This window comes from Temnothorax americanus, unplaced genomic scaffold, assembly GCF_048541705.1.
Source record: "Temnothorax americanus isolate GAGA-0224 unplaced genomic scaffold, ASM4854170v1 Scaffold5, whole genome shotgun sequence".
Classification (NCBI taxonomy): Eukaryota; Metazoa; Arthropoda; class Insecta; order Hymenoptera; family Formicidae; genus Temnothorax; species Temnothorax americanus.
The window spans coordinates 3375561-3389501 of NW_027509657.1; the positions used below are offsets into that span (position 1 = coordinate 3375561).

General features: G+C 35.8%; 1 protein-coding gene across 9 annotated transcripts in view; it reads right to left on the bottom strand.

Moving 5' to 3' along the window:
- The window catches only part of Lmpt (four and a half LIM domains protein limpet), a 113467-nt gene that overhangs the window by 3051 nt on the left and 96475 nt on the right, over window positions 1–13941 (bottom strand). For 8 of the 9 annotated variants that reach the window (XM_077418553.1, XM_077418550.1, XM_077418554.1 and 5 more), the window contains one exon: window positions 470–639. In XM_077418553.1, coding sequence (XP_077274679.1) covers window positions 470–639 — 170 coding nt within the window. Of the gene's footprint in view, window positions 1–469; window positions 640–9748; window positions 10381–13941 lie in introns of those variants that run through there. The other variant, XM_077418558.1, reaches the window with a different exon arrangement.

The following is a 13941-nucleotide window of genomic DNA, read 5'->3' on the forward strand; positions in this document are numbered from 1 at the left end:
AATAACGTTTTTGCTTTTAATATATTATATAAGAGCCGTTTGACAGATGATATTGAAGTTACATCATACGCATCAATAGAAAGGAAACGAGTTCCAAAGATTACAAGTGATTTATGAAAGATTTATGGAAGGATGTTAAAAACATGCGGACATTTAAAAGCATACAGGAGTTTTGTCAAAAATAAAAGACCGTCTATAATTTCGTGATTGATACGTTTATATTATATGAGGTAAATGAATACCGAATGCTGTTGGCCGTTTCATTTAACGACCTACGTAACGGTAAAGCATCAATACGAATGCAGTATCTGTATCAGTGATTTTATCGGATTGAGATTTATGATCTCGCAACGAGATCCCATTTTCGATTCGCCTGTTACGCTCGACGAGCTTTTTGCGCGACACGCAATAAACGAACGCGAGACGGGATCGCGGAGCAATCATCGATACGGAGAAAGGAGTGGCCCACCTTGTTGCACTTAACACACCGGGTGGCGAACTTGTCCTCGTAACATCCGGCACAGTAAATCTCTTGCTCGCGCGGGATGAAGCTCTTCGTGCCGATCGGATTCTTGCAGACCACGCAGCAGAAGCACTTCTCGTGCCATTGTCTGGTCTTGTATTCCATCTTCTTGGTGCCTGAAACATGCAGGCAACAAAATTGAGTTATAAATATAGCGCCTTTGAGATTGAATGACATTTAACTATATTTAACACAATATTTTATTTATATTTAACGAGTCTAATAATAAGTAGAAGAGGAAGAGAAACTTGCGCACATTACTGTTTAAGTGTGTGTGTTGTTTAAAACACGGTATAAAAAGACCATCTATGCATCAATTTTTCTTCCAATTTCCACTCTTACTTATTATGTTGTTTATCAAAATCGTTTCATTCCCTCTGTTGAATTTATGTTCAATCGATTAAGAAAATATTGACGCTTACTGATGATTGCTTCGCAAGTTGCAGGAAATTGTAAACAAATTCAAGTTTCAAATAAGTGTAACGGGGGTTGTTGCGCTCCGCGTTTTAGCGTCAAGACGAGCGGGTGGTTGCGTGCGGCGACTGGTTGGCTGAAATTCTGCAAATCGCAGTCGCGTGCATCATCGCGTGTTTCGTTCGAGCACTCCGTCAGCTACGTACATGGCGAAATAAATTTTTCGTAAATTTCTTCGCGAGCTCCCTATTGGGCATTATTCGTCTATAAAACACCGTTCGTTGCGAGCGAATCAGATCGATCCGCGGAATTTCTTAATTCGCCCACGGTTTCGCATTTTGCCTCGTTCAGAACCTTGTTCGACCATAGAAAGCGTTCCCGTTTTGCTGCCGCGTATAGATGCGCTGTCTTTCGCGATCCGGAATTAGCACATGTACAGATGCAAACAGTCGCACGGGAATAAGAACGGCCGAAAGAAATTAACCGCACTGCGGTCCCGGGGCTTTGATTGGCGAACCGCGTGATTGCGGTGAATTAGGAAATATAAATTATTGAGGCGTATATATAATAGGACTTTTATTCAGAAATAAAAATGTTAATTTAAATGTGGCTTTATTAATAAAATATCTCCGCTGTTAATCTCTTTGGTTTTCGACGTGATTTTTCAAAGATGTATTTCGATACATATACGTGAAGATAAAAGCACATCGGAACAATCGTAACATTAGGATTTCTTTTTCACATTACTTTGCTCATCCACCACGAAATTGCCGTGATCTATAAATAGGAACAAAAAGGTCTCGGTTACTTGTTTTCATTAAATTTAGGATTGTTATGCGAGAAACGTGACGTAACGTAACGTTGTCTGAGCAGATGAGTATTGTCGGTTCGTTATCGTGGTCACGTTCTGGCCCGTGACTCGAGAAAAACAGGCAGATAGCACCGAAGATCATTGACTAGGAAACGCAAACGTATTGTCTATTGCTAATGCCATACTAATCTGAAAATCACATACTTCAAGTTAAAATTCTTACACCATCTTGATATAATTACACGGTGATTATGGTATAATCTGTTGTTTCATACGTGAAATGATTATGAAATGTACGAATATGAATATAATATGTCCCTCAAAATTTTCTAAAGATATTTAAAAGTGCCGAACTAAATTAATATATTAAAAAATTATATATTTTTTAAACATTTTTATGTTAGGTTTTAAATTCTATGTACGATTTGTTTGCAAACTTACGAATTTTTTGAAATAAGTATTTATTTTATTTATTTCTATCTTAAATTTTAATATATCACATTCTTAATTTTTCATTTAATTAAGATAATACATTACGTTGTATAATTTTTCTTTCTCTATACATTTAATGAATTTTATATCTTATTTTAAAACTTTTGAAATTGATATATATATATATATATATATATATATATATATATATATATATATATGTTACACATGTAGAATCCAATTCAACGACGACGCAATCAAATCTATTCGCAAAGAACGATAGTGCGCGAGCGTTTGTTTTTTTTCGCGTTGTTTTTTCCTGTTATGTCCGAGAGACACGCAAAAAGACGAATTAATAATTCTGTCTATTTCGAAAGGTGATCTAAACCCCGGCCAAATGACACACTTAAATATGACATTAAGTATTATAACGTGTCTCGTGAATCATCAGCTCGATCCTAAATGTTTATGACATACGATCACGTCTGAGAGACGACAGATCTCTCTCGATGACGATCGAAAAGCTTGTTTCATTAAAGAACGCTCAAATCTCATCCCCATCTAATTTTTCTTCGAAGATAGACGGATAGAATATGTTATATATACCACGACTTTGTAAAAACTAACTCTAAATTCTCTCCTTGACTGATCTCCAATGTGTCTGAAAAGATTACTCATTACCCTATCGAATAACGTTTGTATTATCGTATATCGACTTGAGTGCCGATAATCGTCTCTATCATCACCGATATAGATGTGATTATTGAACAACGCGCAATATCTGTTCAATACCAGCTCTAATCATCGTGAGCTGATTCGTTAAATTATTCGTCACTGAGCACTTTGTCAAATTTTGCTCAATCTAGTCTTCCAATTATAACTGAATCGCCGCGGCCGTCCACAAACTACTAATTATTCATCCGTTCATGCGTTATTCAAGCAACTAATTACATCTCGATCGCGGTGGACATAATAATTATGTTATAGTAATCAACTTGAGACTGCAGAATCAAAAATATTAAAGCAAATTCAATTAATTCATGTTACGAAAGTTATACCATTTTTTGAGAGAGTATTTTGCTACAAATAAAAAAATGATATATATCGCCAAAATTTTTTTATTTTTATTATTTTTTTCATTAAAGAAGATATTCACATTTTATACGTTAAGATCAATGCATTCGATCTGCAGATAGAATTTACTGGAACATCTATGATGTTCAAAATAAACATGCAGCATATATTCTTAATTTATATATATATATATATATATATATATATATATATATATATACATCTTCATTTCTTTTTATAAATATCTAAATATTTTTTAAAAAAGTATATGTACATTTGAGATTTTTATTTTTGCTATTTATAGTCATTTACATGTGGAATTTTCAAGTGCGTTTACTTATTTCGATACTTTTCAAAGTGCACATTAAAGATGGACGTTCTGATATCCATGTATCTTTCGTGCACGACACGCCGCCTCCTGGACCACTATGACTCAAGTAGAGATTCGTGACGTCACGTCAGCCAGGCAATACCTCCGTATATGTATAAAGCTGATGGCCCAAGGCTGATGTGGTAATCTTATGCGCGTCGCGTTGTAATCCACGCGTGTTATTCGCGCTATGAACGGTGCGTATACATGTTAAAAATTGGGTATATTTACATATCCTTCATCAGCATCAAACATTTATATATAGTCGCCATTGTGAAGTAACCTTTTATATATAATCTTATCAGCATCCTTTTTAATCTTTTAAAATGTGAAGAATATCTAAAAAAAATAATAGATATGACAATAATGATATTTTACCCACATTATTGAATGTTTAAATAAAAATCCACCAAAAAAAACTGGTTACGGAGTTTATGAATAAAATAATGGAGTGTTTGTACTTAAGGCACTCAAGAGAGATGTATATTTAAAAATACGAATGCTTAATGTAACTGTAGTTATATTTCAAGACATAAAGCAATTTATGCTTCTTGACAGGACGCGTGGTAACCGTGTGGAATCGCACCTCATTGTCAGGCACGAGAGATGCGCTTTAACACCTACTTAAGAAGTGTCATTCACGCTCTTAAATGACCTGTTCGTTCGTCACGGTAATGAAGTATCTCCCGGCTCCGGTGACGAGGAAGATTTTTCGATTACCGCAGATACTCTCAAACATCATTTGAAACTCATCCTACTAACGCATAAGTCTTTTCATATACATACATAACGCAATATCACGATTCTTATAATGTGTTTTCGTTGCCACCATTAACACGAGATGCATATGAAATATTTCAAACTACTGGATATCCATTTAATTAACTGTTTCTTTAGCAATAGACATCCATTAAGGCTTGTTAGTTCCTTCATTGGCCAGACGAGTAAACAATTCAACAGAAACACTATATCTATTTCCATAACTTTGAATGCCATTATTGATTATCATCATTCTTCTTCTTCGATGTTTGCCGATTGTTAATATGATCCATTCAGATGAATTTTATGGTCATTACTCGTCAAATTGGTAACGCACCCTTCTAAGCTGACTCTATCGCGAGGCGGAAGCTGCCTCCTCTTTCCTACGTCAGGTCTAAATATAATTCAACGAGAAGCAGAGGCTGTCGTGCGGGCGAAAATTTCCTGACCCCAGGCAAACTCTGTTCGCTAAACGTACGAAAATGAATGATCAAAGTTGTATATAAATTGTTTATCTCATGCCCGCGAAACTATTCCCAAATGAAAGTTTCTTTCAGCTGTGTTTTTAATTCTGCGACGTGCCTTCTCGACTTTTAATGATGTATTTATCTATAAATATATTCGTATAATTTTGTATGTATGAGTAAGTAATGTCAGCGTCATGCTCTTTTTCATTTGATTAATTATTTGGACAGAAATATATACAGCTATACACACATAATTAAATGTCGAATATTTGCATTCTTATGTAAATGAAACCTGAATATCACGTTAAGGATCAGACTTGCGGAAGAGATCAGCAACTCAATAATGATACGTTTGTTTGGACATGCCACACCGATTGACATTCAAGTAAGTATGTATCGACGATACGATCTGCCGTTATGCAGCGATTGATGATATCATTCATATTAATACATCGATATCGAGTGGAATCCCCTTTATGGAATCATGTTTGATGATATGCGATTTCGATATAATCCGTATAACTGCATCGCGATTGCCAATGCCATTTTTTTTCCTTTCAACTCGATCCACTCGCGTGCATCGATCCTTTTTCTACCAGCTCAGCAATAAGACGTATGTATATAAACAGGACGGTTCGTTACAAATTGCACAATTGTTCGCTTCTCTCGGAACACGTAACGTATATTAAAAGTTCTGGTGGGACGATCAAAACGAGTTGCATATATTTTTTTTTCGTCGCAGAGCCTTAAACACGCAGTCGCGATGTAGGCCTTTTCATCGCATTAAAATGAATTCCAAGGTGTTTCACAACGATTTTTACGTCAATCATCGTGTATAATCGCTGACAACGTCCGATTACGTATTTGAGCGAATAAATTACGGCGTGTCAGAACACATGTGTTCTTTTAAACATTTATGCAATTAAAAAAGATATCCTTTTCGATTGACTTTCGTCACCGTAACTTCGACTAATGTTTCCCAATTTAATGGTACGTGACGAAACGATCGTAATCGCTAATTGGTTTTTTCGTTATGAATTAGAAATTAATCGCAGATATGCTTCCTTTGAAATTACCCGTTTGATTCGACGAAGCCGCGATAGAATGCGCATGCAATTCAGTATGTTTAACCGCGTACACGTGCTGAGACTATCTGGACGTATACGATGTCGTGAGTCACGTTTGCAATAAAATCAATCATAGATACGCGAGCCTGCACAATCGTCGTATGTACAAACCTGCCCGCCTATACGGAGTGTCCAAGGTTCCCTCGCACTTCCTTCTATCTAGCAATCTTTTGATCAATTTAAAATTAATTCGGAGTTTTCGCGATTATAGATGAATAAAATTTAGGAAAATTCAAATAAAGCTCGTGTGAAAGAGGCAGATAATAAAATATTAATCAACTTCAAAGTTTAATTTCACTTGCTTTTAAGAGACTATATTGGCTGTATCATTAGTTAAAAAAACATTTAAAATTAAGTGTTAATGACATTTTGTAAAAGAGAGATATTTGAATAAATATTGAAGTATTTTGTATAAACTCTTTTTTTAATTTTTTTTATAATAAAGAAATTAATACGAGACGTAATTGTATATTTTAAATAACTTAAGAAGAAAGAAGATGTTCAAATTTTCTATTTTTATCAAGAAAGGGTTGAGTTTAAAAAATTTTGTAAAAAAGATATAATAAAAAAAGTTTTTTCTATCAGCGTATGTACGAATAATTTGCTTTAGAGTTCAACCACGTAGTTTTTTTTAAATTGTATAATAAACGTGCACTTTTGTAATAATACAGGACAATTTGCATGATATAAGTGTTTTCATAGAAGAAAGATTAGATGCAAATCGATTGAATGCCATTATCATATTTTAGTCACCTACGTGACTATATCTTATTTCCGCATTTTCACACAATCAACACAGTCTGATATCGTTCGATGATATAATCTATATTTAATGCAATTACGAGCAATATTAAATACAACTAACATTTTTATTTATATATACTGAAATTTTACCGAATAAACTCAGATTTTTATGCATATGTTTGTCTGCCGAACAAGTTATTTTTATAGAACAAGATTTTTTACACATATAATACAACCATAAAGAATTTCTTCACTCCTACGAACCTATTATGCTTATCGAATTAAATTATTCCTTCCCAACTGTTTTTCGAGATTAATTCCAATTTACTTATCGAGTTTACTCGTTTCGAAAACTCGTAGTTATTTTTACGGATGACTGTCGTGCGTCTATATTACTGATGATACTATTAAGTGGCTGATTTGAATAACCATATTTGTCAGTTACACCTTCGTTCGTATCTCCACGTGCAATTAAATTAAAAGAATAAGAACGCGTAATGCAGCATTTGCGTTGTGACAACCGAGATTTCCTCGATCTCCATGCTGCGATTCCGTGCAAATATTTGTCAGGCTTAAGCGCAACCATCATGCAAAACCCACACGTGGACGTACACGGCGACGGGAAGACTCGCTGGTAATCTTCCGCGCGGGCATTATCATCGACGATAACGACGAAGAGGCCGATAATTACAGAACAAACGCATTAGTGTCGGAGTGTAAACTAAATTGCGCGAGAAAAATTCGAGCTGATGCGTCGCGTCGATTCGATGCCTGTTGATCGTTTGGGAATTGAGGCTTTGCATCAGGTGGCAACTAGCAATTAGACAGCCGAATGCACCGTACACAGTCGAGCAACTGTGCGCACTGGTGTTTCCTGATAAGGTCACGCTCGAGGTTCTCCATCTCCCTTTTCTTCCTCTCTTTTTCTCTTTCTTCCCCCATATACGTTGCGATATCATTACGTTCAACCGGTTCTGATATACCTAAGTTCCTTCAATCTTAGGACAATTTTGAAAATAAGCCCTTATGTTGCAAAACTCGTTTTGCAAGAACGCGAGAACAAATCAAAGGTTCTTTATGTGTATCTTATCAGATATATCGAAGATGAAAATCTTAATGATGCACAAGTATCATTTCTCTTTAATACTTGACATATCTGATTATACCACTTTTTCAAACGTGGTTGTATAATTTTGAATATATTAATATATGATTATATTAAATGCAACTTTAATTAATTGAATAAAAGTCTTTTGATTTAATGCTTCTGAATAATGATTTGACGATTCTGTACGATATATCTCCAACGTATTCCTAAAAATATTTACATTATAAATTATTATTATTACTTATATCTATATCTGTTTGCGATTGCATTATGATAGTATATCATACGAATAAATGTTAATTTATGTTCACTGCAACATAATCCGCTTTTGAGTCGAATGATCGTCGCGATCATCATTTGGATCATTTGTTTTCTTCGAGTTTTCGACTAGACAGTCTTTGTTCAAGCAGCATTTGAACTTAGGATCACCCTCCATGAAGAATGTACTCAAAATTGCGACATTCTCTTTGCCGTTCTCTTCTCTTCCGTCTTTACCTACAGACGTTCCTTGTGCGCCATTTGTTCAACAAGTACTCACTCAGTATAAACTGATTTTTGTGTGGCATACGAGATATCTTCTATCGCAGTTGAATCTTTCTCTCGAAACGTTTGTACAAGCAAACACGTATGTACCGGCTGCCACTCGAAGTTTACACGAAATGCGATCTTACAGAAACACAACTTTTGCGCGCCTCTTTACAAGGTGTTCTATGGTCAAGATTAGATCTAATTTGCGATTATGATTAATGACATCGAGATAAATTTACGCGAGAGATAGCCGCGAATTAATTTATAATATATAATTTATAATATTCTTAATAATTATAATTGAAAATTATCATATCAATATGATTATTTTTATTAAAATGTTTAAATTAGGCGCTTATTTAACAGTTTATTAAATTTGTCATTTCAATTTTGGTCTATAAACTCAGTTCCTTTTTATATTGAGCAAATAGGGGATCAAGTTCATTAAAGCGTAAAATAAATTGTGAGAAAAGGAAGGGGAGAAGAAACCGTAAACCGGCGAGCCGAATAATTGAACGTGGAGAATCGAACGTGCGATTGGATCGAGGTCTTACAAATTGAAAGCGGACCGCTTTTCGGCTCTCGCTAAAGTCATTATTGCGCCGCGAGCCGCTTGTGTGATCGTGTGACAAGTTGGTCGTTATACAGCCAACGAAAAAGGCTTTGATTAATATCGGCGGATTATACCTGGATTATATCGCATCTCTTGGATATGCGGTGACAACCATGAATGCGCGCTGATCAAAAGACACATTATGGGGACCCTCAGTTTTGACTAATTCCCTTTCTCAGCCAGGAACAATTTGCATAAGGCATTACTTTTCAAATTACACTAATTTAAGTAGCACGAGATAATCCTCGTAATATTTTTGTAACGTAGTGAAATTCGAAAAGCTATGACATGAGAGATTTAATGTTGACAGAATATATCTCTCAATTAATTTGCAATTAATGCTCTTATCGCGCGAATTTCGTTTTTGTGATTAAGATATTTCTATCCTAGTCACGTTACGAGATTCGCAAGGATTTCGCATATTGTGAGCTCCGACCGTAAAATCTCGACTTCAATTTTAATGGATTTTCGTCTAACTTGAAATCGATTTTTTCACAATATATATGCCTCTACTAACTTTACTAACTTTGCAGTTATATTAGGCGATTGAATATGAAGGTTCTTTGGCGAGCTTTCGATGTCAAGAACGTCATGGTAAATAATAATTTCGGTGAAAATGTATTATTAAGGAAATGCTCATGAATTCATTTCTCCATCATTATTAACTCAATGCAAGAATATACGCCACATATGTGGTTGCGATATTTATATCATATTAATGAATGTCAACGCTGCGACATAATCCGTTTTTGAGACGGACGATCGTCGCGATCGTCACCTGGGTCTGTTTTCTTCGGGTCTCCGATCAGGCAGTATTTGCCCAGACAGCATTTGAATGTAGGATCGCCCTCCATGGGGAACATGCTGAAGATCGCGACATCTTCGTCCTTCTCTTTCGCCCTTCTGATTCTATCCTCACCCACCGTCTTCGTCAGCAGGTGCAGCTTGCTCGACAGTCGCTCACTCAACGCGTCGGTGGCCATATTTTCTCTCAAAAACGTTTATACAAACAAACACGCGTGCATTTGCCGGCTACCGCGAAGTTTACGCGAAACGCGAACTCGTATAGAAACAAAGCTCTCGCGGGCGTCTTTTTACACACGGCCGGCGCGGCGCTCTGCAATGATCGCGATTGGATCTGACCTGTGACTATAATTAACGACGTCTAAGATAGAATTACGCGAGACAGTCGCGAATTAGTTATGATTATTTTTTTTAATTCAAATGTTTAATTTAGGCGCTCGTTTACCAGTTTATCCAAACTGTCATTTCAATTCCGAACTATATATATATAAGCCTTAATTCCTGTTTAATTCGAGTTAATTAAAGTGCGAAATAAATCGCGAGATAATGGGAGGAGAGAGAAAAGCCCGTAATCCGAATGTGTGCCGAATAATCGAACGTGGAGAATCGAGCCGTGCGATTGGGCCGAGGTCTTACGAGCCACTGAAGGCAGACCGCTCGTCGGTTCTCGCTGGAGTCACCGTTGCGGGCAGGCGCAACGTGTGTTACCGTGTGATAACTTGGCCGTTATATAGCCAACGAGAGAGGCATTCTACGCTGGTTGGTGCCCGCGGATTATATCTGGACACGCGCCTTCAGATTTCGAGACCGTGGATCCGTGTTGATCAAAGACGCACTGTGGGGGATTCTTAGTTCTAGACAACCCACCTTTTCAACTGGGAAAAATTTACATAAGGCACTTCTCGAGTTATACTGACTTAAATAGCACACGAGATAATTCACGTAATATTTTTATAATAAAGTGAAACCCGTCACAAAGAAGAATTTAAGATCTCTCAATAAGTCACGCGCACTTCCTTTTCGATTAGGATATTTCTATCGCAGTCTCGTTACAAGTTTCTCAAGGATTCTGCATATTGCAAGCTTCGATTATAAATGGACTTATGCGAATTGAAATTATATATCCATCTAATGCGACCTGTTTCCATATATACAGAATTGCGCAGAATCCCGACCTCGATTTTAACGATAAGTTTCTGTCTAATTTGAGAGATCGGCTTTTTTTTACAACATATTAATACAATTCAATATTAATATCTTTGAAGTTATAACTAGGTATAAGCGATTGAATATACACGTAGTTTAGCGAATTAAGCTTCTACAATGTCAAAAATAGTGTAGCAAATAATATATACAATTTATTATTAAGGGAATATGGATTCGTTTTCTCTAACATTAATTGTACGTGCTATTCTATATGCAATGGCAACTTTCCTGAAGTTTTCTAATTTGGAGCAGCAAATGACAAATTCGCGTGGAGAAAAGCTATTTGAAATCTTTTATATTTCTTGGCAACTTCTATACATTTTTCTTTGGAATAATATATCTCTTAACTGATTTTGCAAATAGAAATAAGTACATGACATATTTAATATAAAAGTTTGTCAGTTGTTATTTATGGACTGTTATTCACATTTCGTTACATTACAGTGCCTGAGGATTTCTCTGCGGACATTGAATGATTAATGATTCGTAATTTCTTTTAACCGGTTGTCTGGAAAATTTGTTCCATATGACTTTGCACGTATAAGTGTCCATAAGTAACTCTCTTCAATCTATTCTTCAATCGATATCGGAAGAGTATCATGGCGGAAACGGACATTAAGGAAACGGGAAACTTCGATGTTCGAACAGATCGCATGTTCGCGGTATCATGAATCCGGTTCAGAATTTATTAACGATTTCAAAGATTGATACGATAGTTCGCGAAATGTCGAGCTCCGTATACGGACACACGTTGGTACCGAATCATTCACGCCGACAATTTCTCGAATTGACCCCGACGTCAGCTAATCCTTTTTATCTGTCTAGAAGCTAAATTGGAATTCGTCCTAACTCCCACGCCGTCCGACCTTCCTCAATATGTCACGCAAATCTTCCCTAACGAACAACCATGTTGTGAGAACAATGCGAGCTGGATCCTGATGATAAGCGAATTTTATTAGAGCGCACTGCGTCACAAATTTTGAAAATAAGTGAAATAATATATCATTAAAAATTATAGTTTGCGATATTTTCTCGAAATTTTATAGCATCAAAGGTCTTACTTTTTCCTAGATCTACGATTATAATTTTCTATCCTATACTTTAGAACAAAAAATTTCTCTATTTTTTTAGTTTTTCACAATCTTCTACAATCAAATCCTCAGATATTTCAATGCCATCTATTCAAAGAGCGAGAATTTCTCTCATCTTTATCTCATCTGTTATCTCATCGATTATCAAGATCCATGAGTCAACACACTTTGAACGCTCAGATATTTAAATTATATCCTAGTTATCTTGGGTAAAACGACATTTGTGCTACTCTGCCGAGGTTCTCTATAACATTTTTTAAATGTCTCATAATCTTTTGAATGGATCGTGAATCGTGCATGTGAACTGTCATCGTTCTCGTGGTATATCTGCTGAAGGTTGCGCGTACTTTAAGCAAACTTTGAGTTGTGTGGATATGGCGATTATCATCTCGGATAACGACCGGTTCCTTCGTCGATTTATCTCGAAAAAGGTCGATCGTCACGGTTGACCACTAATCTTCACAGTTGACCCACTTACGTGCGCGTTTCGATTTCGCATGGGATGCGGAAAGATTGCCTTTCGATGTGCTCCATTAATTTACAGAACGGTTTGTTTTCCAATGCAGAAATTAAAGACAGTATAGAGCTTAATGTCATATATGTGTTGTGTACTATATTTTATTAATTCTATCGAAATGTTTATAAATCCAGTCCTGCGTTATGATTCTTACGACTTTTGCCTATACATTTTCGTAGACGAAGAAAAAGCTTTCTTCAAATAAGAAACAATCAAAGAAATAAAATTAATACTTAGTAAAATCTAAACAGACTTATTGTTAGCATGTTGCAAGATAAACACTCTCATTGTCCACACTTATCGGCTTTATTATCTGTCATACATTCTCATAGCCGAGAGAGCTTTGTGCAAAAAGACTAACTTTGAGATCGATCCATGAAAAAAGCCATTTCAAGAGGTAGAACAAGATATCTAAATACGAGAGAAAGATAAATGCAGCTTAATTAAGATGTTTATGCAAAACGATTTAATGCTATTATAAGAGAGCTGGTGAATTAGACGTATAAAATGACGTACTCAGTCTCAAAACGGCTCACAATAATTGGCCCGCGTCTGGAGCCCGAGCCTTGACTCGATTACCTTAATAAGAAACGCCGAATGCAAGATCTATCGGTTTTCTCTTTCTTTCTCGGTCGTTCGCGCTCGTACCTGACACCATGAATCACTGTCGGGGAACGATTCGCCAACGATCGATCAAGAACAGGTGTTAACGCGGTCGTAGGTGGAAATTACTAGGAGATTTGTTTCTGACTCGACCTTTCATTGTACGCCATGACTGTTACCTCCGTATTTATCTCTCTCACTTCGTAAATTATACTCTTCTCACGTTTGTCTACGTTTCACGATATAATCGCCGATGTGGTCATCCAGACAGAGATAGCTGATTAATTGAAACATTTATCATTTATGTTTATCGATCGCGTTGATTGTATTGCATTTTGGATTGATTGTGTGTGTGTGTTTATTTGTATTTTTATACGTTTAAATTTATTTTTACATTAATCACTTTTAGAAAACATATTTAGTCTCATTAAAATCGAATGGTTGTCAGAAAGTTTACGCGATGCAGTAAATTACAAAGACTATATTATTGCATCATAAAATTCGTAACTTCTTCTAACTTCCTATTTTTTCTATTTTCGTTTAAAATGCGAAAAAAAGAGAGGAACAAGAATAAAAATAAAATACTTTCATTCATTGCAAAATCTAGTGATCACAGACACAGATTTTTCTTTTTTCAATGATTATATTTTATCGGGTAACACCTAAATGCAAATCTCCCAAAGTTTTATGAAATTTCAATGGTTCTGCTTGCGTCATTATAAAAAATAAATGAAAACTGCATTTCTCACA